At 49.6% G+C, this 21214-nt stretch overlaps 8 protein-coding genes across 8 annotated transcripts; 7 read left to right on the top strand and 1 right to left on the bottom strand.

Moving 5' to 3' along the window:
• Positions 1-8: 8 nt before the first annotated feature.
• Positions 9-2354, top strand: N7462_007001 (FAD-NAD(P)-binding-domain-containing protein; the record flags this gene model as incomplete). Its single annotated transcript, XM_057078719.1, has 1 exon — positions 9-2354. The coding sequence occupies one exon, from the start codon at positions 9-11 to the stop codon at positions 2352-2354; it is 2346 nt and encodes a 781-aa protein (XP_056931389.1).
• A 761-nt stretch (positions 2355-3115) lies between these two features.
• N7462_007000 (uncharacterized protein) lies at positions 3116-3616 on the top strand (the record flags this gene model as incomplete). Its single annotated transcript, XM_057078718.1, has 2 exons — positions 3116-3263; positions 3378-3616. 2 exons carry the CDS (start codon positions 3116-3118, stop codon positions 3614-3616), a joined length of 387 nt encoding a protein of 128 aa, XP_056931388.1.
• A 1786-nt stretch (positions 3617-5402) lies between these two features.
• On the bottom strand, positions 5403-5946 carry N7462_006999 (uncharacterized protein; the record flags this gene model as incomplete). Its single annotated transcript, XM_057078717.1, has 2 exons — positions 5403-5728; positions 5832-5946. The coding sequence occupies 2 exons, from the start codon at positions 5944-5946 to the stop codon at positions 5403-5405; spliced, it is 441 nt and encodes a 146-aa protein (XP_056931387.1).
• A 1683-nt stretch (positions 5947-7629) lies between these two features.
• Positions 7630-8286, top strand: N7462_006998 (DUF3425 domain-containing protein; the record flags this gene model as incomplete). The annotated part of the gene is made up of 1 exon (XM_057078716.1): positions 7630-8286. One exon carries the CDS (start codon positions 7630-7632, stop codon positions 8284-8286), a length of 657 nt encoding a protein of 218 aa, XP_056931386.1.
• A 930-nt stretch (positions 8287-9216) lies between these two features.
• On the top strand, positions 9217-13296 carry N7462_006997 (uncharacterized protein; the record flags this gene model as incomplete). The annotated part of the gene is made up of 1 exon (XM_057078715.1): positions 9217-13296. The coding sequence occupies one exon, from the start codon at positions 9217-9219 to the stop codon at positions 13294-13296; it is 4080 nt and encodes a 1359-aa protein (XP_056931385.1).
• Positions 13297-15915: 2619 nt separating this feature from the next.
• N7462_006996 (putative proline utilization protein PrnX-like) lies at positions 15916-17358 on the top strand (the record flags this gene model as incomplete). The annotated part of the gene is made up of 1 exon (XM_057078714.1): positions 15916-17358. One exon carries the CDS (start codon positions 15916-15918, stop codon positions 17356-17358), a length of 1443 nt encoding a protein of 480 aa, XP_056931384.1.
• Positions 17359-18018: 660 nt separating this feature from the next.
• On the top strand, positions 18019-19688 carry N7462_006995 (GNAT family N-acetyltransferase; the record flags this gene model as incomplete). The annotated part of the gene is made up of 2 exons (XM_057078713.1): positions 18019-19505; positions 19571-19688. The coding sequence occupies 2 exons, from the start codon at positions 18019-18021 to the stop codon at positions 19686-19688; spliced, it is 1605 nt and encodes a 534-aa protein (XP_056931383.1).
• A 174-nt stretch (positions 19689-19862) lies between these two features.
• Positions 19863-21088, top strand: N7462_006994 (uncharacterized protein; the record flags this gene model as incomplete). Its single annotated transcript, XM_057078712.1, has 3 exons — positions 19863-19983; positions 20260-20591; positions 20702-21088. 3 exons carry the CDS (start codon positions 19863-19865, stop codon positions 21086-21088), a joined length of 840 nt encoding a protein of 279 aa, XP_056931382.1.
• Positions 21089-21214: the final 126 nt, after the last annotated feature.

Raw genomic sequence — 21214 nt, 5'->3', positions numbered from 1 at the left:
TCTTCAAAATGGTTCAAATACTACCTCAAACAATTGCCTCCTCATCATCCTCAACGCCCGACATTGTCGTGGTTGGAGGAGGCGCCAGTGGACTGGCAGTACTTCTTCAATTGATTGAAAGAGCAAAGAATGGAAAGCAACTTGGAAAAATTGCTGTGTTGGAGAAGAACAAAACTCCTGGCCCGGGTTTGGCATATTCCAACGCCTGTGTGGGCACTATATTGAACATGCACACCGATACAATGGGCTTATACTTTGACCAGCCACAACATTTTACTAAGTGGCGTAAAAACCTGGATGAGGGTGATTTTCCATCTCGTGAACATTATGGAGAATATCTCCAGTACACTTGGTCCGAAGCAACTCAAGAGGCCAAACAGGCTGGCTTGGATCTTTCCGTCATACATCAAGAGGCCCATCATATTGATCAATCAAGCGATGGAACGTTTGTTTTGACTCTTGACAATGACACAAGAATCTTATCCCAAGCCGTTGTTCTGGCACTAGGGAATTTCACAGCTGTTTGCAACCCGCAGCTCATCAACCTCCCTGGATTCCTTCCGAGTCCATGGCCTCTGCCTCAACTGAAGTCAATTCCTCCTGATGCTACAATTATTGTAGTTGGCTCTCGTTTATCCGCAGTTGACACTGTCACGTATCTTGTGGACAACGGTCATCGAGGTACCATCACCCTCATGTCTCGCAGTGGCCGTCTACCTAAGGTTCAAGGAGACCAAGCTCCCTATTCACGTCGTTATGTATTGCACGAACTTGCCAGACAAATAGAAGCAAATCCAGAAGAGGGCCTTTTGCAAGTGATGAGCGGTGTGGTAGAGGAGTTGTCGGAAGCAACAAACGGAGACTGGAGCTGGATTGTCGATGACGAATCGCCAGTGAAGCAGCTGCAGCAGGATATCCAAGCAGCACAAGCTGGTCGGGTTGAATGGCAGGCAGTTCTCCGCGCTACAGCCCCGGTGATTGAGAGATATTGGAACTGCATGTCCCCAAGAAGTCAGCAGCTTTTTATGACAAAGTATCACAGCACTTGGATGAGGTTCCGACATGCGATGCCAGTGCAGAACGCCCAGAAAATTATGAAATTATTAGAAAGCTCACAGCTTCGGGTGGTTCAAGGAAGTTTAATCGAATGGGATGGCATTTTCAAAGCGCAGACCTCCTCTGGTATCGTCGAGGCCTCATATGTGATTGAAGCGACTGGTCAAGAGTGTCACCTTGACCGCATCCATTCACCATTGATCCAGTCTACACTCAAAAACAATCTTGCAACAGCTCACCCCAATGGTGGATTAGCTGTCGATTTTGATTCCTTGGCTGCATCACCCGGATTATATGCCATTGGATCGCTAACACGTGGCACACATTTCTATGTAAGTGCGATCGACCGGATCGCAGCCCACGCTTCTCGGATTGCCTACGCCTTGACAAAAGAGCCCTATGCTCGGCCATTGCATGTGGCAATATTCTGTGGATCGGATCTTTTCTCCCACCTTATGATCAGCAAACTGGTTCCCCAACTCCTCGCTGCCGGGCATATGCCTTTCATCTACCTACCAAAACATAGGGCTAGCCGCAGCGCAACTCCCTTTGACCTTCGGGAATTGGCATTCTTTGAACGAGAACTGCTACAGCACCATATCCTTCCTTACTTTAAAGATAAACCTTTTCGAGGTGCCACCCATAAAACAGTGTATCAATTACGAGACACATATGGGATTCTCGTTGAAGAGGTACCGGATGTTAACAAAATGTCTTTCATCAAGACCCTCGCCAAGCACCATATCAACGTGGGCCTCTCGTTGCGATGCTATCAACGATTTAAGACAGATATTATCCGGTATTTTTCTCAGCCTCGGCGCCTACTCAACCTCCATCCTGGGACGCTTCCTGCTTACCGCGGAGTAATGACCACGGTCCGAGCCATGAAGAACAAAGAAACCCACTTTGGTTATTCGCTTCACGATATTGATGAAAATTGGGATTCCGGAGACGTGATAGATATTCGAGAGCACCCTATTGATTACTCCAAATCAATGCTGGCATTTATGGAAGATGTGTACAGTATGGGGGTTGGAGTGGCAGTGGACGCGATTGACAAAATTGCAAGAGGCAAGCAATTACCCAAAACACCACAGAATGCAGAGGCAAGCGGATACTACACCTTCCCGACCAAGGAGGAGTTGCATGATATTAACCAAAGTGGAATTCGCCTTGTCGATGCTGAAAGCATTGTCAGCATTATTGTCAAGTCTTTCGCGCCGGAGAAGGACCAGAATGAATTTCGCGCATATATTGAAACTGTTGTGAACGATTGGTATCGTCAAAACTCGGTCTGAGGAGATTTCCTTTTTTACTTGTCCTAAAATTTTATCGAGAGCGATATTTCAAATTGTCTCTATTAAGTACACCCAAAACAATATACGAGAAATGGACTTTTGTGATTATTGTGCCTGTGGCATCACCAAAAAAAAGAATTGTACAGCTGTCTAAAACGGCTTGCCAGCTGGTCTCGAAAATTGGTATCTAAGATTATAAGTATATCAAATGATTGGTTTCTCCAAAATAAATGATCTAATCTCTTGAAAAAAAGATGTAGATTTGGATGGTCTATGTCGACAGTTATCAATGATCTCAAATGGGCGCACCAGGATGTTGGTGATCACTGAATTCTAAACACCGACCCGATAGAGATGCAAAGGCTCGATTATGGAAGAACGGAAATCCCGTAATATTTATACTAAGCAAGTTTCTGGCAAAAAGCCTTGCCCGATGATTCTCGTACCCTGCGGGAAAGCATGGGCTCTGACAGACACCCAGTATGGTAGTTGCGCGGGACGTACCATGAACAGGCGTTGCTCGTGCCCTAGAACGCGATCTGTCGGGCCGGGTACAATTCTACATGCAAGCTAAAAAAGCCTTTCATGTATCTGAGAAAGAGATCCGGAGCTTTATGAGCCTAGCACCGCATCGTCAGTCTTTACCCCACAAACTGACTGCACGGGCCGATCTTCCAAATTCGGACTGACAGAAGACCAATGATCCTGCTGATCACCAGTACTCAGCCTGTCAGACATATACTCCTCTTTGTTTCCAGCTAATGTATGATGGTACCATAAACAGGCTCCTCAGCAGTATTTACTGCTTGCAGGGGATAGCTCATGCTGCTTTCGACACTGATGACATCTACCCACCTCGCCTGCCTGATCTACGGGACCCGACTCCCTCGTATGCCTCTACATCTGGCCGTGAATAGACGCTATCTGTAATCTGCTCGTCCCCCGACCGCGAAATATTAATATTCAGTGAAAGTTCATCACCGTTGCACAACCCGCAATTCGATAAACTGGGTTTTATGTAAGAAGGTGAGGTGGTTGACGGAGGACTAGATTATGTGCATTACCAGATCGAGTGGGGGGTAAAATTGAATAGCCGTGTGGTAGCAAAGAACACGGAGCAAGACTTAGCCCTGCTACCTAGTTTTTACTGGGAGCGGATAAAGGATACGGCTGGAAATATTCTGCGGAGAAAGATAGCCTATAACCGACGGGTGAGACTAGACGATACCAACCTAGTGGTTTCTGTAAACGAACGTTCCTAGTCTAATCTTATCAAGGGCTTTGAAGGCGCTAGTGTTGATTAGACTATGGTAGAAAACCAGCTGCTGAAGTGGGCTAATCTTTACCGTCTTAGCAAGAAGATCCAAATTGAGATAACTATTAACTATTGAACCAGGGCGCTCTATGGCAAGCCTGAGAATGCACGCAGGATGAGATAGGTCGGCGAACAGACCGACAAACCATTACACACCATGATGGAGGAAGCCTCCCAAAAGGGAAAGCAGAAGTAGATGGAGCGAAGAGAGTGTGAAAGTTGATTCTCTCCCTATCGGAGATGCTAAGTCATATCCTGTAAAGACTGTGTACTAGAAAGATATCTTCCAATCAGAGATCTCCCTAGTGTTGGCCATTTCCCCACTGCACTATATAGATGACTATAGCCGACTTCCAGCAGCGACAAAAGAGGAAAAACATCTGTTACTAAAGGAATATTATAGAACGTGACACCGAGATAGATGCTGAGCAAGCTTCCGGCGGTTATAAAGTTTAGCGAGATGTGTACAGAATCATACGTTGTCCTGGACCTCTATGCCGCCACCAAGGACAATATTGCTAGCGGGACCCATACGGGAAAAAGCATTACAGATTACGCACAAACCACTTGAAGATGCTTAACAGATACGTGCAGCAGGGAGGGGTCATGGAAACACATAACGACATTCCCGATAATGTTGGTGAACAACTTTATGCCGAGGAGAATCTTCCAAGGTCTTCGACGTTTTCTACCAGCCTGTACTGTGTCTTGACGGGTCTTATACTTGATGATCGATGATGATCGAGATTCGCTGGTTCTATCTGTATCACCGCGCATCTTTGCATTAAGGGGGCTGAAAGTGGACATCGATAATTGCTTCCGAGCATGAGACTGAATAAAGACAGAGCTGCATAGCTGCGTAAAAGATCGTCGAACATTGACGTAAGTACAAGCAGACATTTGCGCAGGCAGCGTCCAACTCAACGACCAGTCCCACCAAACGTAGAGGTGTCCACACCACTCGACACCTGAGGTGTCGAAGTTCTGTAGTTGAATCTACTCACTTTTCCATTTCTCCACAAGGTGAATGAAGAACTTGAATCAACTCCGTACTATTACGTATTATATCTATTTTAAGATTTGATGATGTAGACCGTAGTCTAAATGGCATGCCCGATTGAGCATAATCAGATGTAAAGTACGACCGTCGAAACGCCACCAATTTTGCTGCGCGTTTCACCAGTCGCCCCAGGAGACCTTCAAGTTGGTAGTACGAGTTTTAAACAAGGAGATTGGACAGTCCTTAGCGATTTTCACTGCATCTGGAATTTTCTCTTACTATGACCTCTCGGACTGGCGCTAAGAGCCCGGACAGCTATTTGAACCTTCGGTCTGACATCGAGGAAGTTTGATTTAGGAATTCCTAAAATCAGACTTTTATCCTTGGATCAGATCATAAATATCAATTTCTATTAGAGCTTATCGAGAACTCAGATCTTGTTTCAGTTACACTTCTTTTGTGTCATCTTGATATTTTCTGAAATCTACTAATCCTGAGAAAGCCAAACCCATTTTAAATGGATCTCCCCATTCCGAAAAACTGTATAACATGTCAAAGTTTCAACAGTAAGTCGAATTCATTCTTAAAGAGTAGTTTCTATACATAAAGTCTGCGAGTCCAGATGGACCTCAGAGATTCCATCGTCCTTTTTATATTGGGTGGAAGCTTTCTTTGCTTTATGATGTGCCAATACCCTTACAGCGCTTCTAAATTCAGGCGTGCCCAGGTATGTCTAAGTGCAGCTGTCACTGCCAGCAACGAATGTTCCATCTGAGTTCTCGCAACCACACTCTCCAGTCTGAGGGTCCTTGATACAGCTTGTCCCGTAACCACTGTCCTCTCCATCGTCGCTCCAATAAAAGATCCAATAGTCCGAATCCGCCGTCAGTTCAGAACTGGTGGGAGGATCACAGGTGTAGGCGCTGCATGTCCCGTAGGGAGCCCCATTGTATGAATCATATTGATGGTCCGTTTCGAAGACGGCGAAGGTTTGGGTCTCCGAGGTGCGAGTGTTATGAGAGCATTCTGCGGCTTGAATGGCAGTGGAGACCTTGGCAGCTAGTTGAAAAATCAGCTTGAATTTCACGATATATAGATGCATGACATTCAGGGGAGACAATGGAGGTATGTTATTTTGTTCTAGATATCATATACTACTCACCACTGCAATTGAGACTGGAAGGCTTGTATCCCTTGGTGTTTGATGAGGCTGGGTCAAGGGTGGCTGTTACAAGAACTGGTGCTGCTAGCAGCGCAAGCAACTTGATGGAATGCATAATAGAAAGGAAAGCGACCAATATTCTCTTTAAAGACCAGGCTTGATTTGACTTGAAGTGAGAAGCTGGAATATACCCCGGTATATATAGCTAATCAGGGTGAGACTCTCGGTCAATATCTCGCATCTATGTTCAATTCGAGACATGCTTATTTAACTGGCGCTGGGGGGGGGGGGGGCAGATCATCGGAAAATGGACTTAAAAGTAGTATCAATTCCGGAAATACGCAACCAGTGAGACCCACATACGGAGGTTCTTTTTCAATCCAAGGCGCCTTCTTACCTGAAGAAGATGTTTCAGGATCATATTCGAAACATGCGTGGAGACTATTCGCAAGAAAAGAACATTGATAGATGACTCCACTTTTTTCAGAGCATTTCTTTAAAAGAATTATTTGTGTACCAGTGCTCAATCCTTGTACGGCCGCCATAAAAAAGCAAGGGCGAATCGGGATTGACGGTGGCTTCAGCATCCTCCGTGCTACGCTCTTGTAACTGATCTATCACCCCGGTAAATGGAATAAGTGAAAAGATGTGGTGATCACTTGTGTGTCATATAAATATTTTGGTTGAAAAGGTCTGTGCTGTGCTTATTTTTACCGGAATTTCCCCGTAATTAAATCACTCCGTGAGAGAAGCGATCTAGACCCCAGTGGATAGCCCCGCCCCCCTGGGAGAGTCGAAATGAGTTTGAATGAGCATAGCGGTACTCAAAAGTATATGGGGGGGGGGGGGGGGGGCGGGGCAGACTAAGCCCGTTGAATGTTGCAGGATGGAAGAACTTTTTAGAAGTATGGTATCCAGCAAATATTCGAAGTCAACAGTCTGAAGCAATCACAAAAACAGAAAAAAAGACCACACCATTCTTCCTCTAAAACTATTCCAGAGTTTTGATGAAGGATTTTGGTATTTGGGGTTATCGTTAATGTACCACAGGTTTAGCCCAGGGTGCATTGGCAGCCAGATCCTTTGATTGAACGAAAATGTATATTTCTTACAACAAAGAAATTGTTCACAATCAATAGATTGGCTTAGCGCTCAAGAGTCACATGAAGAAGAGAGCGAGGTAAGAACTATCGATTAACGAACCGAAAGTATTGTGATTATCTTGTCCATTCTTCTAGCAAAGCACCGTCTACTGCAAGTTCAGTGCCGCGAATTGTTCTCTATGCTTGATCCCTTTGAAAACGGGTACCAGCAATTACCGCCATGCTCTCCAATACTTCCAGAGCTTGCTTACCTCCCGGCGGTGCTTCTCACCCCGGAATGTGAACGAAATGTTGGCGGCATTTCTATTAATGGTTATGTATGAACCTTCTTCCAGTTTTGATAGGACCGGGGTGGATATTCATATCCGGGCCTCTTTGCTTCCTCCGCAGCCTGGACACCCAGCGGCCTCGCGACCTGCCTCGACTTGCTTCTAATTTACCACAACTAAGCCAACAGATGGTGCTCCTGATCATGTAGGCTTGTTTCTGGATGCCTCCTCTGCCAGCCCTTCTACCGAGCACGTTGCGCTCCCCATTGTCGATCCTTCCATCTCAGCGACTGTCATCACCCAATCGGAAAAGTCTTTGATCCCTGTGACTCAACTTCTGGCGAAGAGCCACGAAACTACGGGATCCCACTTGACCGATCTTCAGCTGCCAATTTCGGAGCTCCGCCTTTTGTCTGGACGCAGCAAATGTCTCGAGATCTTGAGGTGCTTTCACCCCTGGTTCCCGCCTGGATGCTCACTTCCTCCTCCGATGACCTTCGATCGGCCGCTAGCATGGCCACCTGCGCCAGGCTTTCACGGCCAAATCTAATCGCCGAGTGTCCCCATCTACCTTTCCCACTCCACTTGGTGCATGGCACCCGCCGTAATTTTCTTGCCAACAGCATTCACCAATCTCTTCGTGTACGGAATTGCCGCGATCCAGAGGTACTCGCCATGGGGTGGCTGGTCTATGTCTATGCGAAGTGGCGCATATCACCGAGCCCCAGGGCATTCCCCGAGATTCCGCAATGCATGAGACCTGTCACGGGTTCTTTCCAAAAGACCCATCCGAGTTGTTTGGATCAGATCGGCTGCCCCCAGCTCCGGCTAACCATCATGCACTTCTGTCCCCAGGACAAAATGCTCGATGTAATGGGCCTCCTATCTTGCTGTCTCGAGGTCCACTGGAAATGGGGTGAGAGTATCCTGGAACGCGACGAAAACGATGATCTACCAATTCGACCCATCTTTGAGACCTTCACGACCGCAGATGGCAGGGGCCTTAGATCGGAGTTTACCAGCACACATCCCAAGTTTGTGGAAGGCATTAATCCGTCACAGATGCTATACGTACCGACTTGAAGCGGGTATCTGCAACACCAAAAAGCGGAGCATCTATACACACTGCTCTTCTTAGTGTGAACGGTCTGAGAAATCAACCTTGCAGCATTGGTTTGCTGGCTCGTTCGCTGTTCCATCTCATCCTGCCTGCTTGTCAGGCTTGCCGTAGAGTGATTCAATAGGCAAGGTAAATATTGGTCACTAATATGAGATAATTATAATAGATATCTAATATTACGATTCAATCAAATTTGCTAGTAAAGTAATATTATACTAGTCTTTATACTACCCTATTCGTTATATCTTCTACAACCTCTTGGTATTGGGTATTTTACTATATTGAAACGCTTACATGGTCGCTTAATCGAGTCCTAAGCCCGTTAGAGCTATAATTATATCAATTTCCTAGAATCTGACGCCCTAGCACGCTAGGAGTTCTTCCTATCAAGCACGATTCAATCAAGCTTTACCAGCGTAGGCCTAGTTTCATTCTGTTATGGAATAACCTCGGATCAGTAGTGATCTATTACTGAAAAGCAAGTGAAGTTACCCCGAGCTAGAGTACTACCTTCATTCAATTTTTTAAATAACTAGATAGCTATCTTAAACGTCCAAAAAAAGTAGTAGGACCGCGCGGGGCGCGGCTCCTGGCCACTCGATTGACTGTATGCAGCCCACGCGGATGTAAATTTCGCCCCGCCTGAGATGCATTAGCTCTGCAACCGGGACTAACGGGTAATGATCGTCCACGAAGACGGGCTGGTTGACGTAAAAAAGGGCATGCAACTCGTCTGCATCGTTATCCATAGCCTCTGGTGTGGAGCGTTGCCATTTTAGTGCCACAGCCTTGTGGTGCTGTGGCGGGCTGTGAGGGGTTATTTCAGTAGGCCCAACGCCCCTGCAACCGGCCAAGAAGCGGAGTTCACAGTCGCTTATAGACAATATATCATCATGACAGACACTCAGAGCGACCGAGGGTATCAACTTGGTGTTGATGTGGGAGGTACATTTACGGACGTGTTCGTCTTCGCGCCCGATGGCCGGACTGTTCGCGCGAAGGTTCCGACCACGATTCCGGATCAGAGTATTGGCATTCAGAATGGAATTTCCAAGGCTCGCAAGATACTCCAAGACCAGTTCGGATGGTCGGGGAAATTTCAATTCATTCATCATGGCACAACCACTGCCACTAACGCAGTTCTTGAAGGGAAGGGAGCTCGTACCGCGCTAGTTGTCACTGCGGGCCACAAAGACATTCTGGCGCTGCGCCGGTCCCAAATCCCTGGAGGCCTGGGCGCATGGCTTCATTGGACGCCACCGGAGCCGATTGTACCTCTCGAGCGTGTTGTGCAATGTAAGGAGCGCATGTCGGTTCACGGTGAAGAAGTCACGCCCGTGGATGTGGACCACTTGAGGCAAGGCCTCAGAGAATTGGCGGGCCAGGAGCCAGAGGCAATCGCAATCTCTCTCTTGAACTCTCACAGCAACAGTGCTCATGAGCTAGAAGTTCAACAGATCGTTCGCGAAGAGCTCGGTGCTGATGTTGCGATTATCTGCTCTGCCGACGTTCTTCGTGAGGTCGGCGAGTATGAGCGGACTGTGACCACATGCACCAACACTCTGGTCAAGCCGGTGGTCCAAACATACCTTGAGAACCTGTCAAAAACGCTCGTTGCAGAAAGTGAGACAATCCGAGTCTTGAAAAGTGATGGAGGGCTGACAAGTCTGACCCTTGCATCGGAGCTCCCCGTCAACATCCTGATGTCAGGTCCCGCTGGCGGCGTGAAGGGAGTTGCAGATGTGGTCGCTCAAAGCACGCCCTATAAGAACTTGATCACACTGGATATGGGCGGGACGTCCACAGACTGTGCCTTAATCTATAATGGTCGACCTCAGCTCCGAAGAGAGACCGTGGTAGACAATCTCTCTGTGCGAGCTCCGGCAGTAGATATCAAGACGGTCGGGGCGGGCGGTGGCTCCATCACGACCTACATGGAGCTCACGGAAACTCTGCGCGTTGGGCCCGATAGCGCGGGCGCAGTACCCGGACCTGCATGTTACGGCAAAGGCGGGTATCAAGCGACGGTCACCGATGCAAACCTGGTCCTCGGTTACCTGCCCAAGACTCTGTTGGACGGCGAGTTCACGCTGGATGTGAAGGCGGCCATCGCAGCCGTTGAGAGTGTCGCTTCTCAGATGAAACTCCCCGTGACGCAAACTGCAGAGGATATTATCAACATTATCAATGAGGCAATGTATGGTGCATTGCGACTAGTGTCGGTGGAACAGGGATATGACCCGCGAGAATTCGCGCTGGTCGCCTTTGGAGGTGCTGGACCTCTGCACGCCAATGCCGTTGGCGAACTTTTGGGGGCATGGCCGGTCATCATTCCCCCCTCGCCGGGAATTTTGTGCGCTCAGGGTGATGTGACGACCAAGCTTCGGCATGAACAGTCTACAACGTTCATTCGTCTGGCGTCTGAGACAACGCTGGAAGGGATTCGAGAGCAGTACAGTATCTTGGAGAAGCAGTGCCGAGACACACTGAAGCGATCTTCAGGAGAGGCTTGGCCTATAGCCTGGAAGGTTGGATATCAGGTAGACCTCCGATATAAGGGACAGGCCTTGACGATTACAATTGATCTTACACCAGATGAGCTCGAGGTTGATACGACTGGGTGGCACAAAATTTTGCGAACAAAGTTTGATCAACAACATCAACAATTGTTCACTTATACTCTCGCTGACTTTGAACTTGAATTAATGCGCTTGGGTATAGTCCTTGAGGATGCGTCACCTAGTATCGATATCCCAGAGATTGGCAAGGCTATCAAAACTGAGCCATCAGCTGAAGCAAAGCTTGGAGAACAAACAATTATATTCCAGGGAAAACAGCATAAAGCCACAATGTGGAGTCGTGAAAAACTCTCGAAGCAAGGTGTTCAAATCCAAGGGCCATCTATCATTTCAGAAATGGACAGCAATACCCTGATTCTGCCAGGTTACTATGGCGAGATTGATAGCATTGGAAATATTTTGATCAATCCAATGGAGAAGGCGCCATACGATGTCACAAATCATACAGCCGACTCGGCCAGAAAGCTTGTCAAAGATAGCCCTTTGGTTCCCACGCTAATCTCGGCCACACTTGGCTCGATTCGAGGTGAAATGGACAAAATGATGCTGCGCTGCAGCATGTCCCCTGCAATCAGGGAGCAACAGGACGAATTTAATGTCATTACGGATGCCAGTGGCAAAATGCTCGTTGGACAATTTGGCAGTTTCATCACAGAGTTCCTCAATATCTGGCACGGCACCATTGAGGAGGGAGACGTGTTTGTCACAAATGATACCTACCAAGTACAAGGAGCTATCAGCCATCTCAACGATGTGATTGTATTTTTGCCAATCTTTCATGAGCATCGCTTGATCGGTTACGCGTCGCAATTTGGCCACCTAACAGATGTTGGAGGTATAGTACCCGGGAGCATGTCCATCAATGCCACGTCCGTTTTTGACGACGGTGTTCAAATCCCCTGCATCAAGCTATATTCCAATGGGGTGATGAACTCTGATCTAGTTGAGCTGCTCTGCCGAAACTCTCGCCAGCCAGCATGGTATCGCTCCGATCTTACTGCAATTGTAGCAGCGTGCTCCATGGCTGCTACTCGGGTTCGTGAATTAGTAACGCGGTTTGGACAAGAAGTATACTTGGCTGCATGTGATGAACTTCTTTATCGGAACCGTACTGGACTCGCAAAAATTGTGGAACGACAATTCGATGACAAGGAAAGCCAGTTCACCGATTTTGTGGATGATGATGGCCATGGTGTCGGACCTTGGGCCCTCAGCTGCTCTATGAAGAAGGTAGATGGCAACCGATTGCTATTTGACTGGACTGGCACCTCTCCTCAGAGTCAGCATAGTATCAACTTCTTCCTATCTGAAACTATGTTCAAGATGTTCATCGGATACTACTTGATCGCGGCGGCAGCGCCTGGTACGGTTATCAACGATGGGTTTCACGACTTGATTGATGTCCATATACCTGAGGGTACCATCCTAAAGCCTCTTCGCCCTGCACCTATTTCTTGCCGTACCCATCTTCTCGGGCGCACGTTGGATATCGTACAGGCTCTGATCGGACAGAAGAATGATGCCTACCAGGCTGCAGCCGGTTTTAGCGACTCTCCACATTTCTTCTACTCTGGTTTCAAACCTAATGGCGAATGGTATCAGCTTTACCAAATTGGGTTTGGAGGCGTGCCTGCACGACAGGCTGGTGATGGCCCCGATTGCCATTGCCTTTTCCCAGCTATAAAGTCTATCCCTACGGAGAGCATTGAGCTTAACTACCCATTACGTATTGAAGCCAATGAAAGCGTTGCGGATAGCGGTGGACCGGGGTTCTACCGTGGTGGCAATGCACAGCGCACTTTATATCGGTTCCTGGCAAGAGGTGAATTCAGTCTACATGATGATCGATGGTTCACCAAGCCATGGGGCCTCAAGGGTGGAAAACCTGGTCAACGATCTCGAAAAGTGCTTTATAGATACTCTAAATCAGCCGACAGCCCGCCCACAGAAGTGTTGCCATCGAAATGCGATCATATTCGCGTGGACCCTGGAGACCTTCTTGAGTGGGTAACTTGGGGAGGGGGCGGACTTGGGGATCCACTGACACGACCGGTTGAAAAAGTAGCACAGGAGGTGCATCGGAAATCGGTCACGGTTGAGGGAGCACACCAAGGATACGGAGTTGTTGTGAACAAGGATTTCACAGTTGATCTGAAAGAGACCGAAAGGCTACGATTGCAAATGAAGACGGAGCGTAGTAACCTGCAATCCTTGTCGATTTATGACCGCGGCGGAAGCCTTGAGGCTCTACGAGAATCGTGTTTGCAGGAGACAGGACTGGAAGCGCCTCGCCCTCAGTGGGAGACAGACTTGTATGGTCCACATTCGGGTGTAGAATATGTGAAGGAGTGGTACGCCCGCATGAGGATTCAGAAGGGGTGGGAGATAAGCTGAGGTAACAAATTGCCAGAGTAAATTGACTGCAACGCAGTCACAAGTGTCAAGGTACTCGGCAGTCGCATTGGCTATGATAAAATTTCTTTCGCCCTTAATGAAACCAATCAAAGAGCGCTGCGTACCCTGAAGCTTGAAATCTTTTGCTTCGAAATTGAATTATGTGCAAGGTACATGAATCAGATGATGGAGTGCGGACCATCTTGTGGATAATGCAGCACAGCCCAATGTCACTGTTTCATCCAATTCATTCCATTTCATGATACAATGTGACATATAATAACCATATTTGACCCCTTGCTATTCTTCATAGGATGGTCTAGAGAATCAGATTGGATTCTGGCCACGCAGAACCGCCAATCCTGGCAACCCGCCCTCAACGGCGAGTGAGACACCTAGAGCCCTGCTGCCCCAAGACTATTTCCAAAAGGCAGCTTCAAGGTTGGCTATCTGTTATCATTAATACAGAGTGCACGTAAGGAATTTTGTTTCAAAATTCTGAAGCAACTAGTCTCCTGTGCCGGTTTTCTGTGGAACTTCTTCAAGCTGACAGGTTTCCAGGGTCTCTTAAGGCCGGTAGGAATGTCGCTTGCAACCTTTTAAGAAATTTCTCTCGCAATTGAATTGCCCTCCTAGTCCACGATATATGATGAAAACCGAAAATTTTGAAGCACTCCATTCTCCGGCTCAGGTTCTGCTCAAGAGAATTTGGGCTCCACAACATCAAATCCTGGAGCTAGGCCAATTTCCCATTTTCCTGCCCAGTACAGAATACAGAACTATCAAACCCAGATCAATTATCCAATGATATCCATTGACAGTTACACAAGCTGTGCTGATGGTTGATCCTTCAGAGTATTTCTTCGGAGGGAAGCACAAAGGCTGCCGGGGCAAGTGGCGTCATCAGCGACGCTTACGACAAGACTCCCTTCCCATATGTAACGCAAAGACTAGCTGTATCGCTGACTTTAGATACAAGTAGCACACTTTTTCTCGCCGAAAGACGCTTCTGATTGTTTGAAAGCCACCTTCAAAACGACAAACCGCTGTCAACTGCCCCAAAACCAAGCACCTTGATAGGATAATGCAGTTTCTTGGATTGGTGAGTCCAATTACAGCAATTTGAGGATACATGATCTAACCAGTCTGCGATACATTGAAGGTTACAATCACTGCCGTTCTGTTCGGCTCTCAGCTTGCTAGTGCTACCTGCCCATTCGACATTTGCTATCAGCAGCATGCCACTTCCTGCAATGGCCTTCCTCTCGCCTTAGTAAACTCGTGCTTGGAAGCCGCCAGTGCAGCCTGCGCCAAAGAGTGCAACTAAATATTGTACTGGGAGAGTGTTATCGGGCGGGAACTACCCGTGTGATAATAAGATGTGATATATAAGGCTACCCTGCTGTCTACAGCAATTCAGACGCCCTTTATCTTCTTCTTCATACTCTAGGTGCCCTGTCTTTCTCTTCCGCGACATCTAGAAGCTTTATCTCTCCAGGTTTCGTAGGGAAAAGCTGATGAAGATGATGAAGATGATAGGAATCGGTTGAGTGTAGAGGTTTAAAAACAAAAAAAGGGTGCAGAGCTGAGGGTAGCTGCCCTAGTGAGTAAATGGTGAGCCAAGTGACAGATACCCGGAAAAAGCGAACAACATAAACCCTCGTGAGAGTTATAAGTGACTGCCAGTTGTATTAATGGAGAACAAAATACAGCATAGTTGTTACCATGTGACGATATCGTCACCCCTAGCTTATCATTATTCCCTTATAAAGAATGAACTTCACCTTTACAACTCCTATTAAACTAGCTTCTTGTTACCAATGGTGCTATTATTATCAAGGATCGGCTGGGCATTTAATAATGGCTGTTGATATAGGGAAGACATCAGTAAGATCTAAAATAGTACCTATATCATCATTCTCATATAGTCCTGTCGTAGCGCCCTTCTGGATCGAAGCCAATAGCCACTTGCAAAGCGCCCCCGCCTTGTAGGGCTGTTGGGTGCCTCAGGCGCCAAGACCCGTCATTGGGTGTACACAACTTTCCGCATCGAGCCAGCGGCCGAAAGCGGTAACGATCTAGCGCTGTCAAAGAGGCGATCGTCTGCTTGTTTTCTTTTTTCCCTCTTTGCCTCACTGCACGACCCTTCTATCATTGCTTCAGATGACCTGAATACTGCGCCGCTGAAGAAATTGGCGAGCTGTGCGCAATCCGGGTATCGCTGATCTCGCTGGTCTCGCTTCCCAACCCCGCTCCCCCCCCCCCCCTCCTGTCGTCATCTTCGGGAATTTGGCTTGAAAAGCGGCGGAGTTAGACTGGTCCAAACAGGGTCATTTCCACCTCCTTCTTTTTGCTGTCCCTTGGCATTGACACAGTCTCTTTCTTGGCCTGTCGTTGTGATTGGCACGGCTCATTTGGGTGAGTTGGTTTCACTTTTATCTTGGCGAGGAGCGTGGCCCCGAGGGGGACATACTAACAAAGTTGCGGCATTAGATAACATATTGCCCGAGATCCTGGGCCCTCTGCGTTATCTTTCAACTAGAGCGCTTGTCTCTTTCCATCTTTCATCGTCGAGAACCCACTCGGACCCAACCCTCATATTCGACTCTTCCTATCCATATGCCACTTACCATCCTTTCCCGGTCGCAGCTTCGAGAGCTGTTGCTCTCCCTGACTCGCGACGAAATTACCGACCTTCAGAGAAACCTCGCGGAAGCCTTGAGGGAATACTCCACCGGATCCCAGGATAAAGGATGTTCGGCAACCTATCAACCCCAGCGAACGGCGATTACCCGCCAGAATGGCTGCACCACCCTATTCATGCCCGCCAGTACGGGAAAGACCCTCGGCATCAAGATGATCTCGCTGCAGGATGGTGGTCAAGCCGGCTGTGCGGTAGAACGGAGCGCGTTTGATATTCCAGAGGGCACGCCGACATCTTCCCGATCCCGCGATGCTTCGGTAAGGAACTCAGTGGCCTCACTCTCATCGGAGATGAGTGATCTGTCTGTAGGGTCCTCCCATGAAGACAGCCTTACTGGCACTACCTCGGGAAGCAGTGGTGGCGGTGATAGTACGGATAGCTCAACCCTTCTTACTGGGTGCGTCAACCAGCAACCCGTCACCACGAATGTTTCCAATACGATGGGCGCCTGGCCCGGCGCAGGTACGCGCGACACGTCTCCCCGGGGATCCGTCACCCTTCTGGATGGGGAGTCACTCCCGTTTGGATTGATAAACGCCCACGAGTTAACTGCTTTCCGCACGGCGCTGGCATCGCTGATGCTTTTCAACAAGCGCCACAAGGTCCGCACTCTTTTGGTCTTCGGTGCGGGCACCCAAGCTTACTGGCATATTCGTCTTGCATTGATTCTGCGCGGGGAGGATATCCGACGAGTTTACATCGTCAATCGATCATTTGACAGAGCCGCCAAGCTACTGCGAGATATTTACTTGCCCGAGAATGCCGAGTGGCGTCGCGATGTGAAATTTTCGGCGGTCAGTAGTGATTTTGGCGAGTATGACCGTATCTTGAAAGAGCATGTTCGGAAGGCGGATGCTATCTTCTGCTGCACTCCTTCCCCCACCCCTCTATTCCCGGCGGAGTTCCTCACCTCCCGCGAGGGCCGCCAAAAAGGCCGTTTCCTCGTCGCCGTGGGCTCGTACAAGGCGCATATGGCCGAGATTCACCCCGACATTCTCCGAGACGAGGTCAATGTGCAACCGCCCCACCGACACTTCCACAAGCACACGCGACGCAGTGGGGTTGTGGTGGTGGACAGCTTAGACGCCGCCGTCAAGGAAGCGGGCGAGATTATCCAGGCCGGCATCAACCCGAAACAAGTGGTCGAGCTGGGCGAGCTCTTGATGGTCCGCCATGCCTCCCTCAAATATGACGAGGAGGATACGGCAGATGAGAAAAAGAGTTTGCGCGACTGGATCGAGAGGGGGAATGTCATCTACAAGAGTGTCGGGCTGGGCCTGATGGATTTGGTGACGGGCGGCGATCTGGTGCGGGTGGCGCGGGAGCGGAATTTGGGAACCACTGTGGAGGATTTCTGATGTCGCATCTTGCATGGCTCTGTAGTATACCCTGTTGATCCTCATTTCTTTCTCCATTCTTGGCCAGATGTATTGCGCATTTACCACTCTTGTCTCTTGGATTGACCATGACTACCCCGAGCAAAGCTCGGGATTCTTTCCCGAAAACGACATTCTCGTGTAGCACGACAAAAGTAGAAATCAAAAAGACTAGAGCCGTGTTGAGCTCCACAATCAGGCTCAAAATCTTCCCACTACCTTCTCTGTAACAGCCACAGGCCAATAGAGGGTCAATCCTATGATCGTTGCTGACCAAAAGCCATGGTGTGTATGGGCGCGTGGGCTGATGTTGTCTGTTGTCTGTTGCGGGAGCCTGCGTCATCGCCAACATCATAAAACAACGGCCAACTCCAGATTACCACCTCCAACCTTCCACCCTTCTTTCCTCTTTCCTTCTGCTTGTCGAAGACGGGGCCGTCGTATTTCCCTTGGTTCTTCTGCAGCTACGATCCCTTAACTTTGACCTCCAGGAAGGCCATTGGTGCACTGTCGCATTGCGTCCCCCACGTAAGTGAGGGGCACGACCAAGAGCGCCAGTCGGCCTCGTGCATCCATCTTTCCCTCTACAAACCAGCTTTGACTCTTTGAGCTCGAAGCTGAAGCTGAAGCTGCTTCTTAAACATGCGCCACACCAGCTGTCACCTCCCCAATGGCCTCACGTTTACCGTGAAGCCTGTTTTTGGTGGGGTCACGTTCAAATCCAATGACCTGCATTCCCACAACTCCACCTTCCCGCCGGGGTGGACGATCATCATCCATAGCGAAAAACCGCTTGAGAAGCAGACTGAAGAACGCGGCAGGCAGGAACCAGGGGAGGAGCGCCCTCGTTCCAGTGGAAGCGATGACAATATCACTCGCTTCACCACCCCCACCTTGAACCGCGACTGTCTCTATATCTCTTATATCGTCAACCCGCCATCCAGCGACTTCAAGCCTGCAATCTCGCCAACGCGCCAGATTGCCATGATGCTCTGGGCCACAATGTGGTGGTACTTCCATGAGCCCGAGCCTGATCTGCATCTCGAGACTGCGGCCTCCAGCTCGACCCCGCACGATGGACGGCCCAAGGGCGAGTGGCGGGTGAATATCAGACGAGAGGGGATCTTCAAAGGCCGCAATCTCCTGCAGAAACTCGAGCGCATGGGTCTAATCTCAAGTATAGACTCATCGGTTGGCCTGCAGCCAATGGAGACTCGTGATGCGGGCAGATGGTCGAACATGTTCGTCAGTCGACGAGCCTTCTGGCAGCTCGACCCTCGTCTGTTCCTATTCACCCTCACTCCGCGTGGATCGCCTCCGTCTCCATCAATAACTCCGTTCCAGTCCCGTCATGCGTCACCGGCACGGGATGGTGTGTCGGGATCGAGTCCACTGCCCCCGGCAGAGGCAACGTTTCACACGGCCAACGTGGGGGCTTTTACCTCCGGCGGACCGTTCACTTCGGCCAGTCATCTTCCAACATACTATCCGCCGGCACCGACACAGTATACTTTTACCAAGGGTGTGCGTCATCCCATTCGGCCAAAGCCTCCACACCAAGGCGAGGTCTTCTATGTGCGATACATTCCTAGCGTAGGACAATACTTATCATTCCGGATCCCTTATCTCCCAATTAATAAGCCCGGCACTGGACAAGGATCAAGCACAAACAGTCGCCCGTCAACACCAACTATGACCATCAGCTCATCCGCGGTCACCGGTATCGAGCAGCATCTTTGTGCCAATGCGCCCTCCGATCTCGATTCACTGCACCAGTGGATGAATGATCCTCGAGTGGAGGCGATGTGGGGGGTCGGCGGTCCACGAGATGTACAGGAGAAATTCTTGCTGGATAACATGACGAGTCGGCACAGTTTCCCCGTCATCGGCTGCTGGGATGGAAAACCATTCGGATACTTTGAGATCTACTGGGTAAAGGAGGACACGCTGGGGCGGCTTTTGGACCGAGTCGACAACTATGACCGGGGCATCCACGTTCTAGTTGGAGAGCAAGAGTTCCGGGGCCCCCATCGGGTTGCGATTTGGCTGAGCGCATTGGTGCATCACTGCTTCCTAGCCGATATGCGTACGGAGGCAGTTTACCTGGAGCCGCGGGTGGATAATACCAAGTGAGTCATCTCGCGCCATACGCCTCTCAGCGGATGCTGTATCAGGCTGCTAACTTGTCGCACAGGTTCATCAACTATCTCCAAGAAGCTGGATTCTTCAAGGAAGGCGAGGTCTCCTTCCCACACAAGCAATCTGCCGTGATGAAACTCAAGCGCGAGTACTGGGAAGCCCCAGCTCTTTGATGAGGCTGCAGTGCTTTCCGGGACGAAGTAACGACGCATAACGACTCATTGGCATCCATTTTATTCTCATAGTGTTTTGCTTGTTTGTGAATGGAATTTAGCCTTCACTTAGTTCAAAGATTTTCGAATGAATACGTTATATATGCCGGAATTTTGGCCGCTAACACCGTGATCATGCCTCTGTCTCTTGGTCGCGCTCTTCATCACCGGGCGTGCCCATCCTCTATAGTTCTCTCCCCGCCGATCAAACAAGCTAAAACCACCCCCGCACTCCGCAACCGCGCCGAGGCATCTGGTAGAGCCTCCCCCCGCGTTTAAACCGGCGATTCTCGGCCGTCCCAAGAACCCCCGAAGTATACTACGTATAACCCAATAAACGTAGAAGCTTATAACCCTATCAACTTATCAATCCTTTTTCACCGCAGAAGCCACACAGGCTCAGCCCAGTCCAAAAACGCTACTTTACACTTCTTGAAAAACCATGCCACCTCACCTACCCACCATCCTCACCACCCTCTCCCACAGAGCTCGAGGCACAGTAGCCCACCTCACTATCTCCCGCCCAACTAAGCTCAATGCCCTCACCACCCCCTCCTCGACGCCCTCCCACGCACCATACACGCCGTCTCCGAAACAAAAGACCTCCTCGCCGTCATCCTCACTGGCGCCGGCCCCAAGGCCTTCATCGGCGGCGCCGATCTCACCGAAATGGCCCACCTACAAGGGCCCGCGCACGCCCGCGCGTTCATCTCCAAGGTCTCCGCCGCGTGTACCAGTCTACGTGCGTGTCCGGTCCCGGTCATTGCGCGGGTGAACGGGTACGCGCTGGGCGCAGGGCTGGAAGTTGCAGCGTCGTGCGATGTCCGGGTTGCGAGTTCGCGGGCGGTGTTTGGAATGCCGGAGGTAGGTCGATTGATTCCTTGCCACGGGTGGCGGCGTGCTGCGTGTCCGAGGCCCGGTTGGAGAGCATTGTACATGAACTGACTTGGTGCTCACCTTTCTGGGTGGCGCAGGTGCGCGTCGGGATCCCCAGCGTCGTCGAGGCTGCCTTGCTGCCCGGGTTGATTGGATGGGGGCGGACGCGGCAGATGCTCCTGCTGGGGGAGAATATTGGCGCGGAGGAGGCGTTGCGGTGGGGGTTGGTTGAGAAAGTAGTTGAGCCTGAGATGCTGGATGAGGCTGTGGAGGAATGGTTGGTCCAGCTGGAGAAGAACGGGCCGCAAGCTGTGCGCCGGCAGAAGGCTCTAATGCGGAAGTGGGAGAATGTGTCCGTGGAGCAGGCGATCGAGGCGGGCGTGACGGCGTTCGAAGAGTCGTTTCAGGGGGCGAAGGGGGAAACGAGCGAGCCAGCGAGAATGATGGAGGCGTTTTTGCAGAGCAAATCTAAATCTAAGAGCTAGGGAGGGAGGGTAGTGTATAAGATGATAATAATCTACTAAAGACATTCATGAATTAAAGCATTAGTTGAAACTATTCCAAGTGCTTTTCTTTTTCAAGCAGCTCTATGCCATCGCGTCCACCACACA

Source organism: Penicillium macrosclerotiorum (genome assembly GCF_028827735.1).
Source record: "Penicillium macrosclerotiorum strain IBT 26536 chromosome Unknown utg000007l_segment0_segment0, whole genome shotgun sequence".
Lineage (NCBI taxonomy): Eukaryota > Fungi > Ascomycota > Eurotiomycetes > Eurotiales > Aspergillaceae > Penicillium > Penicillium macrosclerotiorum.
The sequence above is the reverse complement of the archived record's forward strand: the minus strand, read 5'-3'. Positions and strand labels throughout refer to the sequence as shown.